General features: G+C 42.5%; 1 protein-coding gene across 2 annotated transcripts in view; it reads left to right on the top strand.

Annotated features, from left to right (window-relative positions):
- The window catches only part of prkcab (protein kinase C, alpha, b), a 55768-nt gene extending 34048 nt beyond the window's left edge, over positions 1 to 21720 (top strand). The window contains exons 3-16 of one of the 2 annotated variants that reach the window (XM_088316457.1): positions 560 to 657; positions 3178 to 3289; positions 3950 to 4078; positions 10819 to 10975; positions 11098 to 11232; positions 11385 to 11478; positions 13863 to 14177; positions 14626 to 14717; positions 14823 to 14885; positions 16533 to 16671; positions 17526 to 17606; positions 17949 to 18056; positions 18279 to 18419; positions 18535 to 21720. In XM_088316457.1, coding sequence (XP_088172583.1) covers positions 604 to 657; positions 3178 to 3289; positions 3950 to 4078; positions 10819 to 10975; positions 11098 to 11232; positions 11385 to 11478; positions 13863 to 14177; positions 14626 to 14717; positions 14823 to 14885; positions 16533 to 16671; positions 17526 to 17606; positions 17949 to 18056; positions 18279 to 18419; positions 18535 to 18699 — 1785 coding nt within the window. In that variant the 5' untranslated portion in view covers positions 560 to 603 and the 3' untranslated portion in view covers positions 18700 to 21720. The remainder of the gene's footprint in view (positions 1 to 559; positions 658 to 3177; positions 3290 to 3949; positions 4079 to 10818; positions 10976 to 11097; positions 11233 to 11384; positions 11479 to 13862; positions 14178 to 14625; positions 14718 to 14822; positions 14886 to 16532; positions 16672 to 17525; positions 17607 to 17948; positions 18057 to 18278; positions 18420 to 18534) is intronic. The other variant, XM_088316456.1, reaches the window with a different exon arrangement.
- Positions 21721 to 23220: the final 1500 nt, after the last annotated feature.

Here is a 23220-nt window from a genome sequence, read left to right on the forward strand (position 1 = left end):
GCGCGGGGTTTCATTTTGGGAGAGGGGAAGAGAAATCATGGGGGAGACGCATCAGTGAGTCGCTTGCCAGTTAAAATGGATGGAAGAAAGTTGTTTCACACTAAACTTTCACACTTCTAAGTTCAATTCTCAGGTCTGGCCTTCGTCCACACCAAGCGGCCTATTTACAAGTTTGGCTTCAAGTGCAGTCAAACTGCGCCGTTGTGGGAGTGAACACAGCCATTTTGACTCTTGGCATATTGACGCGGGTCCTCTCATTCCCTTAAAATTAAGCATAACAGAATCTCTTGCTGCAGTCCATGCAGGAAATCGGCACATGCTAAGTACGTTTATAAGGAATTGCAAGATTTCCACTTGCAGATGATGTGAAGTTGTGGGCACTTGGAGACCGCCTTCAACCCCCTGATTGTGTGTACGCCCCACCCCCATATTCACTGACAAAACGCTTTAATGGCGCATATCTTCACGATCGCGATGTCCGAATGTGTTCAATTTCATATTTTTTGGAAAATGGCTGACGATGCTCAACGAACATGCCGTTTGTTTGGTTTCCCGAAAGGTGATGGTTTTGGAGAGGTGAGGATTCCGCCCGATGCCAGCGATATGTACCTGTGGTGGAAAAGCAAAGCGCGGGGAGTCTCTGTCGCCGAAATGCAGGTGTGCAGTCAGTGAACGGAGCCAAGAGCTTCTGAAATTCTCTTTTTTTATTCCTCCATTCTTTGTATTATAATATAATTACACTGCAGCTGCATTGGGCTGGGCGATCCGCTCCTTCCTTGACAATCGCACCATGTCGTTCATGGTTTGATTAAAGATAAATATCGTATGTGAACTGTATGCGCAAATCAAAAGATTGCTTGCAATGATCAGTCGCCTGGTGCGAGTTGTTGACTGTACTTTTTTTTAACCATTGTCCACTTGAGTCGCTTTGGGACACTTTGGATCTGGGTCTCGCGTGAAACTCTTTTCATGTATTGACTGCTTGCATTTTTGGCTAGGTACTCCGGCTTCCTAGCACATTTCGAAAACATTCGTGCCATAAACAAAGGCTCCGAAATGTCTTTTGGAGTGTGTCTGTTGCTTCACAGCAAAAGCAAGTTTAATCAGCCGTATTATTTGAAATCACAACATAATTACAAGAAATTATACGGTGGATTATGCGAAGAAGAGAAGCATTGATTCTATCACTGGCAAATTATCCTCCCAAAAGCCCGTCAATGGCAGCGTGTGATTCACATTTTTGACTCATTGTCAGTCCCACTCCTCTTCTGCTTCATTTTCAAGGATTATGACCGGCATATCACAGTCACAGTCGTAAATAGAAATCTCCATTGGCAGAAATAAATAAATAAAATAAATAAATAAAAAAATAAAAATATATATAGAATTATATATTATTTTTATATATATTTTTTATTATTATTTTTTTCCCCACTAAGATGATTTTTTTTTAGGAAAAAATAAAAAATAAAAGTTGTACTACACTACACTAATAACAGTGCAGCTCTGCTTATCCTTTTTGATTTTGACACGGCCGCGCTTCCGTGTCTGACCGTCTCTTAAAAAGTGCCTTTGGATCTTTGCCAAGCCCGGCAGATTAAGTCATGGGTAGAAAATCTCCGCGCGGGGGCTTTTATCATGTAAATTAGCATCAATGTTACGCAACAGCACGGAACAGACATATTTTCAGAACGGGGCAAATTTAAGGAGATTTACTTGATTATTTCATTTCACATTTGGGCAGGCACTGTGGAGACCCGACTATTTGGATTTGTTTTTTTTTTTATGTGTTCCTTTTACGCAGCCCTACAATCAAAGGTGACCAGCGTACCTTAAAAATATTTTTAGTGGCAGCGGAAAGAAATCTTCAGAGGCAAATAGACAACGTGAGTCAGACGAGGTGAAATGGTTTGCACGTGCGTTTCCATTTTTGTGCACATCTACATTGGCTAAAACGAAAGAGCAGCCCGAAGGTCCTGCCGACTTGTTTGGATTTTCCGCAGCCGCTTAGATGACCTGTGACCGAAGATGCACAATTGCACATTGTCACAAAAGACAGTGTGGGAAAAATTTTCAAGTGCAGAGCGACGGCAGGCTGATCATGTCTTGATTATTGCCGTCCCTCAGCAAGACTTTTTAAGGATAAATGGCCAAGCCTCACAATTGTCCACGTTGAATAGCTAACACGCCTAAAATAGAGGAAGACCCACGAGGCCCCAAGACAGAAGAGGCACAAATTAAAGCACCTTCTGTTCCCCCGCCGCCCCCCCTCCTCCCTCAAGGTGGGCTGGTGCCAAGGAACAAAAATAGCAAGGCCTCATGCCAATTGGAATATTCCTGCACCCGTCATTTTCCTGCCAATCACCAAATAACAACTCCACATTATGCATTTTTCCTGTGCTTCGACGCTCTTGCCAGCTTTTTCTCAGCTCCTCGTGTGATTTGCATTCAGTGACGGTGGCCCCGCGAAGTCAGCGCATAAGCGATACGCGTCACAAGATGATACGACAATAGCATCTGAAAACAACCAAGCGCTCCCACTTATCCTCATCCATTTCCTCTTCTTTGACAATCGCACCATGTTTTTGTGGTTCGAGTATGTGTAGACTCGCCCGCAGTCACCATCACCGGACACCGTTTGCATTCTGCAAACTTTCATCATTATTATCCCTATCGTCACCTAAATCGTTCCGTCCTTGCTCAACCCGAGCAAACAGATGAAATTTTTTGCAGCTCGGCAGAGGTAATCAGTTCCCGTGCTTTCTCCTGTTCGGTGTCATCGTTTGAATTTGGGTTGCTGGAATCCTATCAGAGTGTCAATCCCCAGTCGCTTGTGTAAAAAGTTCTTTGCGCCAGATGTGCCGGCCAACGTCGACAGCTGCTCGATTCGCCATCGCCTGGCATGCCACGCGCGTATTTGTGCTTTTTTTTTTTTTGGGGGGGGGGTGCTGGGATGCCTTCCAGGATGACGAGATGGAGAAAAGCCGCACCGTTGAAATAGCCGCATGGTTCAAAATCTTGGGAAAAAAAGTAGCGGCTTATAGTCCGGAAAATACGGTATAAATACTGGATAAATAAATATTAAATCAATAAAGATGATGAAAAATTATTTTCTGCGTCACATTTAGGAAACGTTGTCTCAGCGCTAACATGCTAACCGCGCCGTCGTGTTTCCAGGACCCCCGAAGCAAGCACAAGTTCAAGATCCATTCGTACGGCAGTCCCACTTTCTGCGACCACTGCGGCTCACTCCTGTACGGCCTCATCCATCAGGGCATGAAATGTGACAGTGAGTATGGCATCCGTATATTTTCTTTGTATCGTCCCTATTGACAACGCGTTTCAAAAGTTGTGTTTTAATCCGTTTTGGTGGTCACCGTTTTTCACCTTTATAAAACAAACCTCACTGTATATAAAACAGAAGAGGATTCATCCATCTATCCAAGTCGCACACATCACATTTCTTCCCTCTCGGTACGCCGTGCCTCTCATCTTCCCAAGTCATCGCCATCCATCACCTACTCTGACTCTCTCCTCCTCTTCCTCACTTCATCCATCTGCGGGTCTCCGCTCGGAGGCCTGATCGCAGATGGTAATGGGAATGGGGCGGAACAAAAATGTTACGAGGGGGAGGCCTTTGCCAGTTTCTCGACCGCGTTGCCTCCACAGGTCGGCCAAGTGGAGGCAGGAAAGGTGGAGTTGGCGGTTGGTGGAAAAGAGCGGAACATTTGTGATAAAACGCTTTCGGGCCACAACATTAGGTACACCGCAACCTGATTGGTTACATTTTTAAATTTTTGCACGCTATGTGCTGTGTTTCATTGAAAAAAATAATAATACAGACTCCACCTGGTAAAGATCAACCCCCAAAATTTGCCTGTTTTTAAAACGTCATGACCGTTTTTGACCATTTCCGGCTCTTCTTTGCCTCACATGTCGTCACGTCCAGCCTGCGACATGAACGTGCACAAGCAATGCGTGGTCAACGTGCCGAGCCTGTGCGGGACGGACCACACCGAGCGCCGGGGTCGCCTCTTCCTCAAGATCGAGGTCAGCGGCGACAGGCTGCACGTCACAGGTGGGTCTCGGCATTGGCGGCGTGTGCGTGACGCGTGCGAGCGGCGCCCTTGCTGCGACTGCGAGATGATGTGAAAGATTTGAGAGGCGTTCACGCTAAGTGGAGACTTTTCCGTTTGTTTGGATGTGCGTGTTCATGCGCTTTTCACTCGGGGACACCGATGATGCATTTTCGGTGCGCATGTGCTGCCTCGACCTAGATATTCCACTTCACGTGGCCGTGACGGGCAAAATTACTGCTCGTTGTCGTCTCTGAACATGAGTCGGTGCAGCCACTATTCGCTTGAAATGTGCTTTTGAGGCGACGCATTATCGAGAATTGACGTTGAAATTTAAAAAAAAAAATTAATGACTAGCCAGTTCGCGGCCAAAGGGCGGGGGACTGACCGGCAAAAAAAGGCTCAAGTGCCCAGCTCTGATGAAACGCTAGGGCAGGCGTGGGCAAACTACGGCCCGGGGGCCACATGCGGCCCGTTAATCGTTTTAATCTGGCCCGCCAAACTTGAAAAAAATTAAATGAATAAACCTTGTGACTTGTTTTCTTTTCTAAATCCAGTGCCCCTAAAAGCACTTTTTTTTTCAGTAAATACAGTTAAACCCAAAGGGATGAAGTCGCCGTTTCCGTGGTTACCGTCTTCATATACACCTGACTCACGCAAGGAGAGTGGCGAGAGAGCAGCTCCCCATTAGTGGGGACCAATTAAACTGCTCTTAACATTGAGCAACGAGAACACGGCGACGGCCAATGGGAGGGGCCAATCCTTTTGACGGCCAATCAGAAAAAAGGACAGTCACTTTATTATGTGCATGCATATAGACGGGACGTACACTCAATATGCATTTGTGCGTGTAACCTAATCATTTAATTGACAACAAAAAAGATTACTTGCACAAACTTCAATATGTCAGCGTATTACCAAGTCGGACGTGTTTTGTTTTGGGGTTTTTTCGCCCAAATCAGCCTGTCACTCAAAAGCAGCACCTGGATTGGAGAACAGCACAGCAATAATAACCCTTAGGGAGGTAAAGGAAAGTGACAGCTGGGTCACTAGTGGAACCTCTTCCTCCCCTATGTATGCCTGTCACACACACTCACACACACACACACACACGCGTAAACACACACACAAAGAGGGGAATGAGGCGAGAGTGATTGATGCGGTGCTGAGTGATTCTCAAACAGGAAAAACACACACAGCAGAGAGTGAGCGAGCGAATGTGTGATTGACTCATGCAGGAATATCTTTTGCAGCTGCAAAAGGAGGAGGAGTGTATTCACGCCGGCCGCTCATTATGTGTACACTCTCGAATTAGTTCACACTTCATTTACACGAGTGTGCGTTAAGTTCATCTCCCGAGGAGGGAGGATTGTATTTCCTGCACGCCGTCTTACATCAATGAGTGTGAAGTGTAAAAGCGCAACAGAGGCAGACACCGGGGTGATCGATCCGTCTAAATGGTTTCATCAAATAATGGATGGTCAGATTTTGGATTCACCCTCCCTGATTTATTGATTGAAATAAGAAAAAACAGTAAAAGGTATGGGAAAAGTTCAAAAGTAACCGTCTCAAGAACTTCGGAGTAGAGTTATATTGTCGGTCTACATGTGTTGCAGCACCGGTTGCGTTCTACTATTCGATGCTAACAACACCGACACATGATTGCATTCAGATGGCGGCGGCGGTGGAAAATGGAATTCTTGTCGTTTTATGTTTAGTTTGAGCATAAGTTCCAAGTGGGAGGTGTTGATAAACTGCTTGATGCCTCTTTTTTTTTTTTTTTGAAGACTGGATTTTAAATTTGGCAAAATAAAAATAAAAAATAAAAAATGAAAGAGAAAACACTCCAACGATTGAGATTGGGTCTAAAAAGTGAACTGCAGGCAGTGGAAGCGTCTGTTGTCTTTTCTCGTGTCCACGCTCAATGCTCTGATGACCGACGGCAGTGCAGCGGGAGCTTCTTGCTTTTTTTTTTTGTTGTTTGTTTGTTTTCATCTCCTGCAGACAAGTGGTGGGCTTCTTTGTGCTTCGCGCTCCGTTCAGCGTGAACTCGATTAAATCTTTCCAGTCAACAAAAGCGACAACTCTCACGGGTTCATTGATCTGATGGAGATAGGGCCAAAAGAATGAATTTAAATGTAGAAGACAAGGGGCCCTCAGATAGAACCCTGGGGCACACCCGTTCTTGTAGAAGCTTTCCCCTGAAGCTGTTCTCACTCTAAACGCCGTATTTTTACTTCCTGTCGGTGTTCTAATACTCCTGACAATATATTATGTAGCTCATAATGCCTTTTGTCATGGTAGCTAAGGTCTTGCTCGAACCTACCAGAACACCACTTTTCTTTCCCCCCTTTTTGTCCCGTCTCCTTGCAGAAGTGACATAAATAACTCGAGGGCATTGGAAGAAGTTTTATTTTGAAGTGTCAAGAAAAGGCCTGTACACACACACACACACACACACACACACACACACACCTCCAGTCCACACAGTGAAAGGGCATCTGAAGTTCAGGCACACAGTGGTTTACTCAGGTTGAGACTTCCTATGGCTGACATGCTCGCCTGAGGTTCGAAGCACAGGCGGGGAAGAATCCTCAGACACTATCCTGCAGTGGCGAGTTGTACAAAAGTATAGAAACCCCATCGAAAGTGTGCAAAAATACACAATTTGCCGATTATTTGATGGACGCAGATTGCTACAGGTGTGTTTTGCTCTGAACAACCAATCAGAGGAGGGAAAATGTTGACGTCGCCAAAGGCCAAAATCTGATTGGTTAAAAAAAATAAATAAAGTGGAAGTTACATCAGACCACAGAATTCATTGTGAAGGTCCAAGGCAGATTACATTGACATGGTAACACAATTTGGATTGGATCCAAAAAAAAAATTTAATAAATAAATAAATCAAATCCAAGGTAGTCACAGCCAAGAGAGATGCTCCAAAATGAAGAGAATGGACATTTGGGAATAAATAAGTGTACTCAAATGGGAGAAATATTAGAACTTGAGTCGTGCTGTAAATGTAGATCAGTTTCGCAAACTGAACTTGACACTCTCCTCACAACGACCGCAAGCACACTCAATCAAAGACGGCAGAACGCGTGTGTGCTCGCGTGGCTGCGTGCAGTATGACGTGCTCGCTCGGATCTCTGGCAGCGCACACAAGGGAGGCATCCAGCTCAGATTTTGGCCTTGGAGGACCTAACCCCCCGTCCCCCCCCCCCCCGCCCCTCTCACTGCCCAGATTATCAGACATTCTTAACTCGCACATGGCATTGTTACGCAACAACACATTTGAATTTCAAAGCCTATCGTGAGACGATGCGGGCGGCCCGCTGCTGCGCCGCACGCTGCCGCCCAAACCGGGGATCACATTTGGTTGCTTTCATTTTTTTTTCATGTGAAGCAACCATTGAGCTGGGTTGTGCAAGCATCTCTTTGGCGTAGCTTCCAGTCATTAGAATTATTCTAATTATGTGTGGGACCCTCTTCACTTATTTACAGTTTACACTGTGAATGTTCGATTTTATTATTGATTATTTTGCATCATTTATTTGTAGGATTATATTAAATAATATTTTTTCAATACAATGAGAAAACTGAGAAGAGCCACCTGAATAAAAAATGCAGAGGCTCTCGACAAAATTCGATTTTATGTTGCATTACATATATAACATTGTTGCTGTCTAATAATAATAATATAATAATAATAATAATAATAATAATAATCAAAATTATAAACCCAAAATATGGGAAAAAAGTTTGGGGGACAAATATCAAATAAATAAAAATAAAAATAAAAATCAAGCAATTATATATGGTCATAAATAATCCTTGGAACACTGAGGAACCTTAAAAATTGGAGAAAAAAAACATCCATGTGCTGTCATATTTCAAAGTAAAGCCTTTGCAAAATTTCAAATCATACAATTTTAAAAATATCACATTGGTCAACCATTGCGCAACATGAGTATTGAAGTTTTTTTTTTTTACCATTTTGACTTTTTTATCAATCAAACTCATTCACATCAAATTTGAGCATTGACGAGCACGCGAGTACTTTTTTCTTCCCAGGAACTTTTGACGTCTACGCGTTGTCTCGACGTGCAAACAAGTCCTGAAAAGCGCGCGGACGCAAGAAAGCGCATGCACGCATATTCTGCCATTGTGTTGGCAAGTCGCACACGCGGCGCGAGCAGAAGGAAGGATGCACGCGGCAAGCAGCCTCTCGTATCTAAGCAACAACAGACAGTCGAGATGGTCCTTGATCACACTTTCATTGTGTGCGTTGCGTGTGATTAAAATGTACAGTACAAGTTGCTTGACGATCAAAAGCCATTGAGAACTTATTCCGTTTTCTTCATATCATCACACTAACCCTCAACAACATGCAGTATTACAGGAAGTTCCACAGTTAATGTAGGACATTGTAAACGGTCAAATGTTGTGCCTGGAATTCATATCTATTGTTATCAGAGTGAACGGACCCAAAAATATATTTTTTTTATTTTATTTATTTATTTAATTTTTTTTACATTAATCGGTTACTGGAATTTTATTCTGTCAAATATTATAATGGGCATTGGCTTTATTAAAAAAAAAATAATAATCAATATTGTTGCACCCCAGTGTTGTTCCCTTATGTGACATCTGTGCACATTTTTCGAACAGCTTTGGCATACTAGTAGGACATCAATAAGTTACAATTGACACCGGCTCCCTCTAGTGGTACGTGAATGAATCCCTCAATTAAATGTTTAAACTGTGCATAATGTTATTTTTTTATGTATATATCTTAGTACAGTATGATAGTTATTTTTAACTTAAGTACAAGTCAAACCTTTATTTAGGTACAACTACATGCAATATTTTAACGGAATGGTTTAAATTCAGTTTTATGCGAAAGGCAGTGTTGATCTTTCAACGCTGCATAATTTTAGTGTCTTACAATTTGCAGAAATAATCATTTAAAAAGCATTTATGCACGATCCTTAATAATTTATCTTAAGGTCATACTAGTAGGTCAAAAGTGGAACTAGTAGTGTGGAGAAAGGGGGGGGGCAATACTTGTGCTGAATTGTCTTACCAGTTGAGGCCAAGGAAAGAACCAAAACGCGAATATTAAACCGGACATCAAGCCTTGTGCATAAACTCCAGTTGCACGCTTTTGGTTTTCCTGCACTTGTCATTTGCATTTATGTGCATTTGTTTGCAAAAAGTTGCTTTGGCGTTGCCATGGAAGCGAGCGATGCCTGCAAAGCCCGAGGGGAGGAGGGCTGAGATAATGATGTGGGTTGCTGAGCTTTTTCATGTCCTCCTCGCAGTTCATTTGTGTGTGCGTGTCTCATTACATTAGAGGCCCTCATTTTTATTTTATTTTTTTTTGCCCGTGCGTGTGTGTGCGTGTGACTTGCTCGAGTCGTCAAAGTGATGCAATGTGGGGACGCGACCATTCTGAAATCAAGTAGCAACTCAAATCGACTGTGAGCTCCAATCACATGCATGCGGGGAAAAAGGTAAACATTTGTGACGTGGACAGTTTCTTTTTCCATAAAGTGACTACACTGCCCTCTGTTGGTTGGAAGTGGCATTGCATAGGAAGTTGTCATGTTTTTGTTTCTCGTTTATTTAATTAAAATTTTTTGGTTTGATTATTAAAAGACCCCCCATAGAAGCTCAGCTGTCCAAACTAGAACGACGGAAGCAGTGCTTTGTTGTTGTTAACGAAACAACTTCCAAAAAAGAAAGTTGATCAATAATAAAAAATCTAATCAAATACAGAGAGAAAAGATAACCAGGAATGTTTCAATGACACGCCGCATCTTTGTGCGTCCTCGTGAAAGATTCAATTTGTTGATGCTTTTGTCATACCTCAAAAGAGGAGAGCCTGTCTGGCCATTTACTGTACAGAGATATTGTCGCCATGGTGAAAGTGGCAAGCTCTCGCCCCCAACCACACACGCACGCACGCCACACACACGTACGCGTACGTATGCGCGCACGCGCGCACACACACTCACACACACACTCCTTTTCCATCCCATTGCTGTTGCTACGTAACAGCTCTCTTCCCTCTCCCATTTGTCTGTCCTCGCACAGGCAAATGTCACACTTTTTGCCTCGGGTTATCTCCTGATCAAAAATGGCCGAGTCGCACCGGTGACGTCACCCGTTTTCTTGTTGGCTCGACTTGTTCTCAAAAGTGTTTTTTTTTTTTTTTTTAATTCAAAATCCCGTCCCAGCATTCACTCGGGGTGCCGTGACCTGGCGGCTGGCGGAACCGGGTCGAGGCCGGAACCGGATCTGGGGCCATCAATTTTTATGAATAAGTCCGGTGGGTCGAGGCCACAGCGGGACAGCGATCGCGGCCACAGGGCGGGGGACTGACCGTCAAAAAAGGCTGAAGTGCCCAGCTCTGCTGGCACTACTATTCCTGCTTCAACTCGTGCTACCGCTAATGTTTCTTGCGCTATTACATCTCCAACAGCTTCTGCTACTACTGATAATGCAATGCCGTTCGCGTCAACTCCTTCCAACTTATCTTTGCAAACTGACTTGACTTTTCGATCCATCCCTTATATCTCATTTAGCTGAGCTGGAGTTTATCCCAAAACGGTTATCGTGTCTCACAAGGTTAGTTTGTGAAGACCCGCTGAAGCGCTGCCATCCGCTTCACAAATGGAACGTTTTGAAGGAAGAAGCGAGCATCTGCGCAACTTATTTTCATCTCCTCTCCCCGCAGTGGGCGAAGCCCGGAACCTGATCCCGATGGATCCAAACGGTTTGTCGGACCCTTACGTGAAACTCAAGCTCATCCCCGACCCAAAGAACGAAACTAAACAGAAGACCAGGACCATCCGTTCATCCCTGAATCCGTGCTGGAACGAATCCTTCACCTTGTGAGTCTTGCGAATATACACTTTTTTTTTTTTTAATTTCTCCGTTTTAACGCAGACGCTGATATGAAGACAAACGTCACATTTTAAAGATGTTGCCTGATCACCGCTGTGTGTGTATTCAGTAAACTGAAAGTATCGGACAAGGACCGCCGTCTGTCCATCGAGGTGTGGGACTGGGACCGCACCACGAGGAACGACTTCATGGGCTCCATGTCGTTCGGGGTGTCCGAGCTGATGAAAGCGCACACGTGCGGATGGTCAGTTGTGTTGCGACGCTTAAATTGAGCATCTTCAAAATAACTTTGGCGGCTGGGTTTTTTTTTTTTTTTTTCAATTTAATATTGGTCTCTCCTTGTATGAAAACAAAAATATATAGTTAAAAATATATATATATACGTGTCTCTCTAAGGTACAAGTTGTTGAACCAAGAGGAGGGCGAGTACTACAACGTACCGATCCCGGAGGTGGATGACGTGGATTTGGAGCTGCGACAAAAGTTCGAGGTGAGGGCAGCCAAAGGGAGCTTTATTTGCATATTCACATAGAGCACAATCCTAATATATATATATATATATATATATATATATATATATGTATATGCTCAATATAATTTCTCAACTTCAACTCAGAAAGTCCACACTATAAATTGAAAAAAAAAAGCAACCAATAAACACCACAGACTATAAATCAGCAATATTGTTTTTGCAATGCAGATTTTTTAATCTGGCTCAAATTCTATTGTGGCCACTGAGTGTGGATACTCAACGCACAAAGTCATCACCCGCAAGTAATGGAGCTGCACAAGCGTGTAGACATCGTTATTAAATTCATCTCGCATATTTTCCAAGTGGAAATATTAGCCCGTCTCAACACACAGCCTCTTATTGTTTTTTGTTTTTTTTTCATCTTTCTTTTCATAAGCCGGCCTGCCTTTTGCCTCTCCTCACAAGGCTCGCACCTTTTACACAACGCAGCCGCGGTTGCCGTGGCAACTAGCGCGAGATGTCAAGACGCAGTCAAATGTGACAGCATTTCTTTCCCGCCGTGCCTTTGACGCTCCGTCAATACGATCATTCATATCAGAATTCAAGAAAAGAAAAGCAACCCTGAACGTCGGGCGGTAACTAACCAGTGCCCCCCCCCCCCCCCCAATAACGACGACGACATTACTTGTTCAATGCACGCAAATTTTTTATTTTAATAAATAAATCAGCATCTTCAAAGGTCAAACGAGTCATGTCTGAAATTGGAAGAAATTTATTTTTTGCTAGATGCAACAAGAGCAACAGCTTAAATTTGCGTTTAATATTTTATTGGGAAAATTTAGCTTTGTGTGTCCCTCAACGTATATATTTTTGATTTCACAAATTGTTTGATAAGTTTTCATTTTTTTTTGGTTTTTGACCTCAAACGCTTGCGCAATACAGATTTTGCCACGCATTGTGAAAAAAAATTCCACCTGTTGCTGAAACTAAATTACTCAATATTCATCATCGTCACATTAAAAAAAATGCTAGTAGGAAGAGAAACCTCAACTCACAAGTGGCCCTATTAACGAGCTTTCACAATACATTTTTTTTGTTTTCAGCTGCAAGCAAAGATTTTTTTTCAAGCTAGTTATTGCCATTCCCAGTTGAATTTATATATTTTTTTAAATTACAAAAGGTATGCTAGTTTAATGCTAACAAAATGTAGAATGTCAGAAATAGGCTAACAAAACGAGCATCGACACTGTGGTGGACTAACAAATTAATAAGCACAAGCAAATATTCTTTATCCTCAAAGTACAACGACTATTACTGCAACTTACTGAGTCTCCTACTGTGAACAATACGTGTATTGTAGTGCCCCCTGGTGGCCAAGGTGCGCACGCCAGTAGGCGCAAAATGACAGCATGAACTCATGATGCGCAAACCGTTCACATTCATTCCTTTTATTACGTTCTTGCCATCTAAAGTACAATATTGCAGCGTGCTCTTTCCCCTTAGCATGTCCGTTCACTTGAGCGGAGAACGAACAAATTAAACTCCCACTCGTAAGCGTATCCGCTTTGGACCAGCTCATTGATGCATCACAGAAGCAAAAGCACAATTGTCAAAGCGTTACGATCAGTTAACAAGATGCGTTCCATCCATCACAAGGCCAATTTTCTCCTGACAACCACTCGGGTGTTTCGTTGGCGACATCAGCGAGCAGCTAATTGGCCTAGCCAAGACTGTATGTGCCGCTGCTTAGATTGTTGCTTTATTTTGATGGTGGGAGGCTAATTGGCAACATTTCAGATTGTTGGCCCGGCAACAGCTGCTTGCCTTTTATTTGGATGCAAGCAGGCAGCGGGTGAGGCCGCGATGCCGGACGACAGGGTCTTAATTGCCTTGTTTCGTCGTCGGCGTTCAAAGAGACGGGCATCATAACGCCGCAAGGTTTTGATGACAAAAAATGTCATCTCATCGTTGGGGATTGGGCGACCGCTCTATAAACACACGCACAACATGGGAATTGCTTAAAGTTGTTTTTTTGTTTTTTTTAATAAACGTGAGAATTCTACCTGGCTGTTGGGTGGTTTTTATTTTGGGGGGTTTATATCAGCGGATGTCAATATTTGTCAACTGTGGGCTTGTTTAAAAAAAAAAATGACCATTGAGGTCCTTATTAGTTCTAATCAATAAATTTGACTTTATTTGATAAAGCACTTCTATGATAGGAATATGGATTTTTTTGGGGGGGTATTGTGCTACTGATATTTATTGACTAGTAACTTTTCAGTAGAATTTCATTCCTACTCAATTCTCGTGGCTATTTTTGGTGCGTCAGAAAACTGCATAATCATCACAAGTGCGGATTGTTCGGGTGATGATGACGATGACGTGCTTTTTCAACGCCGCAGAAAGCCAAGATGGGCCACGGGAAGAAAGTCATCACGCCTTCGGACCACCGGCGCTTCAGCCTACCTTCGGGCAACGGCGAGCGTCTGCGACTGAGCGACTTCAACTTCCTGGCCCTGCTGGGGAAAGGCAGCTTCGGCAAGGTGATGCTGGCCGAGATGAAGGCCACCGAGGAGCTGTACGCCATCAAGATTCTGAAGAAGGACGTGGTCATCCAGGATGACGACGTGGAGTGCACCATGGTGGAGAAGCGGGTGCTGGCGCAGAGGGACAAACCGCCGTTCCTCACGCAGCTCCACTCCTGCTTTCAGACCGTGGTGGGTCCAAAGTGGAACACTTTGGGTGTTATGTGTCACTAAGATTCCAAGCGAGGGTCCAAGATTATGAGCCACGCAGGGTCACCTTTTAGACAACAGTGTTTTTTTTTTACTTTTTAATTTCAACAAACCCACTCAAAATCTTCACAAACGCTGATTTTTTTCCCCCATGAAAAACAAGGGTTGGCGGTTATCCCGGAAGGGCCATAAAAAAAAAATCTAAAATATGAAAAAACATTGAGGGGTGGGGGGGCATACGAATTTCTGCGTGCCAAACTGGAAATATGCAGGGGTCAATTGTAGTTGCAAGTTGTAATATGATCACTCACCACAAGATGGCAGACATCTTTGTGGTACTTACGCTGGTTCTTAGTAGGCCGAATATTTTGCGGAATTCAAATGATACGATATGAAAGTAATGTCATTCAGGTGTCTACTTTGTGTTTAGGATCGCCTTTACTTTGTGATGGAGTACATCAACGGAGGTGACCTTATGTATCATATCCAGCGGATGGGCAAATTCAAGGAGCCGCAGGCTGTGTATGTTTTTTTTGTTGTTTTTTTGTGATGCAATATGATTTCGTCCTTGTTTGTTTATTATTCATTCTTTTTTGTTTGTTTGTTTTGTTCTACCCCTCTCAACAGGTTTTATGCAGCCGAGATTGCCGTCGGACTATTTTTCCTCCACCGGAAGGGAATTATCTACAGGTGAGTGGCACTTCACACACATTGTCATTTGTAAAAAAAGAAATAAGATTGCAATCAGTGCACGGTTCGCCAATGGTTGATTAAGAGGACCAGCCAGCCGGGATGGTTTATCCATACCAAGCTCAACTTATGTATTCTTTTCGGCATCCTCGCTGGAACTTGGGCGCACTGAATTCTTCCAAATCTGTCCATCATCACTCGGCTCATTCTGGATTTTTAAAAGTTCTACTTTGACATTTGACCAAGAAGTTCACTACCCAACATTGACGCTCCCGAAGCGTAACATTAAAAAACAATCACATAATTGTTCAACTTATTTCTGCATAGTAATTTTAATTTTAATCACAATTTAAACTGTATCTTTTTTTTTTTTTGCTTCATTCACAGGTTTGGGCTTGATTTCCAAAATAATAACATATAGTAGATGCATGAGCTGCTTGAACTACAGAATAGTTACCTTTAGATGTTTTGTTTTATTTAGACTCTTTTGTACTTTGCAACATAAACAAATGACTTTTTTGCGTTTCGTGGAAGATTGCGTTTTGGTTGTTTCTGCTAATCAACATCGAAACAAATCAATCAATACCTGAATTTACCCTAGAACGAATGACCAAAAAACTCAATCAGAAATTTCAATAGACAGCTTCATATACACAAATACACAGACTGGAAAATGCATTCAATAAAATTTGGAACCAATGCACGAGATTTCTTTTCCCTCTAAATGTGTGTACGCAATGGCAAATTATTTTGACATGAATAGTTGTTTAACGCTACAAAAGTAAAAGTAGCCTACCTGGCTGGCTGGCTGTCACGTGTCCCGCGATGACGTTGGTTAGCATGTAGCTAGCCGGCTACATGCTAGCTAGCTTGTCCACTCCATGCGATGTCCAAAACAAGACCAATCCAGTGTTGTCCGCTCGATCAGCTGTTCCCATTAACGGCAATTCAACAAAATAAGTTCTTTGACATGGCAACTTCTTTGAGTTTCCATCAAGATTACTCCATTTATTATTGAGGGAGAGGGGGGGGTGCATAGAACTCTTCCGCATGTTGCCGCACAAGAAAATGTCCCATCGTGCTGTACGTAAAACATCGATCCAAATGAAGTAATTCCTCGCAAAGCAATTCAGTTTGCACTCATTTCCAAATCAAAATACGAGGCAACACGAACGCGTGCACGATAACAAAAAAAAGTTACGCTTCTCTCGTTTATCACACAGCTGACTGTCATTACTCGACGCTTCTTATTGAAGCATTTTTGCTGGCACAAAAAGGAATTTAAAACGAATAAATAGTAGATTTAGACAGCCCTTCAGGAATAGTGTCACTCCTGGTTCAGCTTCTAATAAATTCATTTAGTCATAAATAATATTGGACCTTTAAAAAAAAAAAAAAGGAAAATCGAGCTATTCATTCAATTTATGGATTTATGCATTTAAGGGAGTGGTTGGGGGGGTCCCACACAAATAAATAATTATTTTACATCACATGATTTGTTCCACAGCTCTTAGCAGTCCAAATAATACAACTTTGTACAAACTCATTTTGCCCAAAAAAAAGCGCACCTCATCTTCGCCTGTAACTTTTTACAAGATGGGAGAATACAGAAAGAGGCATCTTGAATCTTGTTGTGTTGAATTGCAGGGATCTGAAGCTGGACAACGTGATGCTGGACTCGGAGGGCCACATCAAGATCGCCGACTTTGGCATGTGCAAGGAGAACATGTATGAAGGCATGTCCACACGCACTTTCTGCGGCACGCCCGACTACATCGCGCCAGAGGTGAGGAAACACTCACCAACAACTTCATTTGCTGAATATAATGTTTTGAAACGTGTTCCGAGGACCAAAAATAACACTCTGTAGTGTTGTCCTAAAAAAGAAATACAGTCGGCAACATTTATTTTTTGCTTCATTTCAATACACATTGTGCTGCTGGTGTGGGCCTCTTGGCCACCTGGGGGCAGTATAACACACAGCTAATCATGACAGAGACGGTGATCCTCAGTAAGCCGCAGTCGTATTAGTTGTTCTTTACAGAGGGTAAAGAATATATGCTTTGGAGTATTGTTAGAATTGTTTTTGTTTTGTGTATAAGCTTGATACTAAACATCAACTTGGAACGGCAATGAAAATGTTTTTGGAAGAATGACAAGTACGTCCTCGTTTTCATTATTTGAAGGCCCAAACTCCTCACCTTCCTGTTTTGACGCCTGGGCCACAATGTGAGGAATGACCGCATCGTGTTATCACTTCATTATGCCTCTCACCACAATGATTTCAATTTATCCTTTGTGACATAATCGCCGCGTCGTCTATTTTTGTACTTTTTTTCTTTGTAAATGTAAATTGAGGGGCCAGCACAAATTGATCCCCTCCTGTTTTTTTTTTTTTTTTTCCTGCAATTTAGTTTTGTTTTTCGGTTCATCGCTCCGATTATTGTGGCGCGAGTGCGTGTGTGGGAGTGACACGCGCGACCATAAATTGGAGGAAGCGCCTTTGTTGCGGCCTCTGTGAATAGCTGGCACTAGTTAATGGGGAGGCTGATTTGGTGGGTTTGGATGACGTTTTTTTTTTTTTTCACTCAACTCCTCCTTTGTGTTATTTTTAACACTTGGTCTTCTTTTCTCTGCCAGATTATAGCCTACCAGCCATATGGAAAGTCAGTGGACTGGTGGGCATACGGCGTTCTGCTGTATGAGATGCTGGCAGGACAGGTGAGCAACCGCAGTAGACGCTAAAATGTCAGAATGGAACTTATGACAATGTTGAAAGAAACAGGATTACAAAACTGTCCCTTTATGACTACTTTTGTCCATGGTACAAAATTCCAAAAATGTGTTTTGTTTTTTTTTTGCCCCTAGTGGCTCACTTTGAAATCACACCCTATTTCTTCAAAGACACGTTTCCAGAAACACTCCAAAAAATGTGGTCGTTCTTTTCAACAACATAGAAAAATCTACTGCTGATGCATCCCTTTTGGAACAGAATTTCTTTCTGTTTTTGTCACATTAAAATAACTTGATGTGATTCTGCTCTTTGCATTTGTTCCACCGCAGCCGCCATTTGACGGCGAGGACGAGGACGAGCTCTTCCAGTCCATCATGGAGCACAACGTGTCCTACCCCAAGTCCATGTCCAAAGAAGCCGTGTCCATCTGCAAAGGCGTACGTTGCATCGGCACATCGCGATGAATTACATCACGGTCAACCTCAACAATCATTTTTCCCGGCCAATCGAGCATTTTTAAGGGTCAAGCGCCCAGCTCTGATGCTTTTGTCGGTTATATTTCACTTTCAGTTGGCATGCTTTCATTAAAAGAGAAAAAAAAAAAAAAAAAAAAGCAAAACTCCTCATTGTTGGGAAATCTTGTGTGTTTTTTGTGGCAGCTGATGACCAAACATCCTTCGAAGCGCCTCGGCTGCGGGCTGGAGGGCGAGCGCGACATCCGGGAGCAGGCCTTCTTCCGACGCATCGACTGGGAACGGCTGGCCAACCGGGAGATTCAACCGCCGTTCAAGCCCAAAGTGGTAGGGATTGCGCAATAGTCACGTTTACTTGCCACGAAGCAACAAGAATCAAACCCGCTCGGGGAACGTTGAACATGCCAGTCGTCGGCGTTGCAGCCAATGTATTTCGTTGCAGTGCGGTAAAGGAGCGGAAAACTTCGACAAGTTCTTCACGCGCACGCAACCCATGCTGACCCCGCCGGACCAGATGATGATCGCCAACATCGACCAGAGCGAGTTCGCCGGCTTCTCCTACATCAACCCGCAGTTCATCCATCCGTCGCTGCACAGCGTCGTATGAGCTCAGGAGCGCCCCCGACTGGCCGGCTCGCAAAAAACATACAAAAAAATCCCCAACCACCGTCTCACGTAATCCTTCGTCCGCAAAGTTCAGACATCTAGGTATTACTTCTGTAAACTGTGTGCAGATGTGACTGAGGAGCACACATGGGAGGGAGGGGGGGGGTGTCGACCTCCTCGGCCCCACCTTCCCTAATCTGCAGACTTTCTCGGCCCCGCCCCTCGCTCTCCTGTCTCCCGCGACAAGCTGCAATGCACAAGAATAGCCAATGTCCGCTTTCGGGATTTCGCAAGAGCGCGAGTACGTGCACACCGGTGCCAAAGTACGAGCGGTTGAATATTACCACCAGTCGCAGTTTGTGTTCCTTGAGTCCACCACGACCCCCCGCCGCCTCGCCACACCCCCTCCCAACAGAGCAGACTTTTTGGTTCTCTTTGTAGACGGCAGCACGTCAAGCGTCGGGCGACAGCGTTATCGAGTTTCAAGACGTTATTTCCATTTGCACAAAGCTGTTGCATGCTTCCGTTGCGACTCTTGTGCTTTAAAGATACCGTACCGCTCCGTGTCACGTTGGGCTCGGCAAAACCGTCGTTAAGTTTGTTGTGTTTGTTGTACGTCCGACTTCCCCGTTGAACACTTTTGTAAATATGTTTCCGCGTACAAAGAGATTTTATACTAAGAACTGAATGTGCTTTTTGGAAGATTTTTATGTTTCCAACAAACCCCGCCCCCAACGCCGCCTCCCCTTTCCCCCCCGACATTCCCAAAATGAGATTTGGCTTTGCAGTCATGTTTGAACTCTTTCCTCCCTTTTAGTAGTGCTTCTCAAACTTTTGACACAAAGCCAACAATCCTGACTGAAATGTTAAAATACTGTCAACATCAAAAACAAGTCCTATAAAGCGCCTTTTCGACAGTGGTGCCTTGAGATACAAGTGACGGAGATTTCCAAGATACAAGCCAGCATTTGTACGATTTTTGTTTTGTTTTGTTTTATTTGCTTGGAATTGGGAGCACAGATGTGCGATATTTTACTGTCAAACAAAACGGAAAACAAAAGAAATGACGCATTATATATTGAAAACAACCACACGACTGCCTTTAAGTCTGCTAGCTTAATGCTAACATTAGCATCTGTCGCAGCAAGGAATGGATTTTTTTTATTTACACAAACGGCGATGCAACACACGTAGACAGACAATATTACATTATTCACAAGCTTGTATTCTTGAGCTTCGTCAAAAACAAAACAAAACAAAAAAACAGCTAATATAAATGCCGATTACTGAGTCGCTTATAGAAGAAGAAAAAAATCATCATTCGAATGCAATGACAGCTCCAGAAGGAGAAAAAATGAATTCATATATTTATTAAATTATTTTATAAATTATTTTTTTTTTATAAAGTACAATATTAAAGTGTACCAGTTTCCTAGTTAGAAACATATTTCAAATATTCATTTAATTAATGTCATCTCCATTCAATCCAAAGAGGAAGGATAATTTGTGATAAGTGTTTTGAGTTCTGAGCATGGTCGCGGACTGAACGGAACTCGTATCTCAAGGCACATAAACGAGAACGTAAAAAGAGTACCAAAGTAAGCGAATCGTTCTGAACTATGCTTTGTCAGTGATTGTTCGGCGTCCCTCTAGAGGGCGCTCACGTACCCCGTTGAGTCGCCGGGGAGTTTTTTACGGTCAAAAGCATGGAGGACTTCTTTGGGGGGTGTGCATGCGTGTGACATGAGGCGTGTTCGAAGCATGAACGAGAACCTCTGCATGATTGACAGTAATCGCTTTCGTTGTCTGCTCCGTCTCGCTGTCATGTAGCCCTAAAAAAAAAAAAAAAAATCCTAACTTTGATCCAATCGCTTCTGTCGGCTTGCCAAATAGGAGTCGTGTCGCTTCCGGTAAATTCTGTCCGGTCGAGCTTTTTAGTCTACGGAAGTTCAACGTTGGGCTGCCAAATTTCGCCTGAATTGACTCGCATCCGATTTTTTCAGCTTTCAGGCGGACCAAAATGAGGGTGCTGACGTGTCTCACATTGAGAATCTGTCTGGAAGGAATTCTGATGCCGTCACATTATCAAATGTTCAGGACGGTCGGAAAATTTGTGGCAAATGAACGCAAATGTTATTCACTCATTTCATTTTATTTTGTTTTATGTTCTTTGTTTGTCCTTATTGTTTCTGTAGAAATGATTAATAATGATTTGCATTTTGAGGGCCTAAATAGGAACGCAAATTCATCCAACTTTGAGCCTGGCGATAAATTTGCTATTTGAAAGTAATCATAAGTATTTATTTTTTTTTTTTAGTTTTGGTTCATTTTACTTTATTTTCATTTATTTGTTTTTTTAAACATTTTTCTTTGTTTTGTTTTGGTGTTTGAAATGTATATTTATTTTATTTTCATTGATTTTGTGTTGTATTTTATTTTATTTGTAGCTTGTATTTTGTTTCGTTTACCGGCGAGGAGCAGGCCAGACGGAAAATGAGCAGCTGGATTATTAGAATTAATTTAATTTTGTCTGAGGTCATACCATTCATCCTGCTCCCTGGAAAGCTGAAGCCAACTTTAGTCTTTTATGTTCAATACACATAAATTGAATTTATTTTATTTGAAAATAATGGGAATTAACTGGGAATTTATACAAGACCACAAGTTTAAGTCTAAGCGAAGATGCAAGCATGCAAACTTCTAAATGTTAAAAATTGCATTGCATTTTTTTGGTGAATGCCACTTTATCTGTATTATTTACCAGCAAAACAACATTCGCGTCTACTAAAACAGACGTGTACAAATTGAACATTTTGAAGCTAGCTGCACATGTACACGTCAATTCCCAATGTGCAAGTTTTGCATCGTAAAGACGCCTCCCGTCAGAAGCACGGCCGTGTTTTGTCGTTTGTCTCTCGCTGGCCCACCTTCGGCCCAGCCGACTCGTCTAGTTGTTCGTCTGTTCTCCGTGCTACGGCGGATACTGTGTATGAATAAAGTATGAAAAATATGCACCAGTGTGCGTCAGTGTGGGCCTGACTTCTTTCAAGGAATTTTAGTGTTGGGGGTTTTCAACCCTTTGGATGATTTCCTCTCTTACTACTGCGTATCGTAGTTGTCGAGTTTTAATATGAGTATATATTACCACGATATGAGACAATAGATGTGTTTTTATTAACCACATCCTTCATCTAGATATTGCCGCTAGTGCACATTGTATTCGTGCAAAGAGCAATAAGAATCTTAGTCATAATATATTATCAGAGCTGGGGAACGGGGTCGACGCCGGAACTGTACCGAGATGGAGGGCGAGGGACTGACTGCCAAAAAAGGGTCAAGTGCCCAGCTCTGTACATTATTATGACTATGACTTATTGCATAGTAATAATTATATAGTAATAAGTATTACTCCTACTATGATATTAATATTCATATAAAGAAATAACTTCACAGGGATTGTAATGAAATAGAGAAGGTGGAAAGTATGAAGATTGGAAATTGCTGCAATGGGCTTTAAAGATTATAGATATATTATTAAGCGGCCTACACATTTGATTTGATTGCGTATTCAATATTTACAATGGGGAAAAAATCTTCTTACATATTTTGTCACTCCTTATCACAAATGTGCTTAAAGTTTTGTTTTTATTTTTTATTTACTGTAAAAAAAAAAAAAAGAAATAATTCGTGTAACTCAAATGAGTCATTTCAGTCACAATGACTTGAAAATTTTAAGTTGCCCGAGATGGGCCAATACACATTTAGTTTGTATCGTGGATGTGTCTTATTAGATTTCACGGGGAAAGAAAAAAAAAACAAAAAAGCAGAAATAAAAGTGAATTTGGTGAGTCTGTGTTTACACTCCACAGACACTAGAGGGCGCTCCCACCTCACTTATGTCAGCCACGAGCGCTATAAACTTCTTCGGACTTAAAAAAAAAAAAACAGATAAGGACAAAATGGGTGCTATTTGCGACATGGAAAAAGAAATATAAATATAAACATAACTAAAAAGGTATCAATAACTTGCTGTGTTTAAAAATATAGTAAAATAGCAGAATAACACAAATCAGGTCAACCGGGCTCAACTAAGACATGGCGAGATGATCTTATCATTTCAATTTTGATCTTCTCGTCAATCAATCCATGTCGAGACAGTTGCCTCGCCTTCTCTCGTGCCACTTGGCTGCTCGTACTGTCCCGTCAAATTGTTTGAAATGTAGCCTTGGTGGCAGCGCCTCTCACTTACAACATCTCGCATAATTCATTCATGAAGCGCTCATTACGCTTGCAAAGATGTAGGCCACAATCATCAACGCATCTGCTGCAAGCTTGCTTTATGATTTAAGATGCACGCGAACGTGACCCATCCAAGAGCATACATAGAAAAGTCAACGCGACCGCAAGCTCGCGCGGGCCAATAGAACAGCATTTAAAAAAAGAATAATAATCACAAAATAATCATCATCATAATGTGTCCTGAATCGCAAAGGCTTCGCATTAGAATTTACAATCACATAGA

The sequence above is a fragment of the Idiotropiscis lumnitzeri genome, chromosome 15 (assembly GCF_059441095.1).
Source record: "Idiotropiscis lumnitzeri isolate Australia: NSW breed Sydney's pygmy pipehorse chromosome 15, RoL_Ilum_1.0, whole genome shotgun sequence".
NCBI lineage: Eukaryota > Metazoa > Chordata > Actinopteri > Syngnathiformes > Syngnathidae > Idiotropiscis > Idiotropiscis lumnitzeri.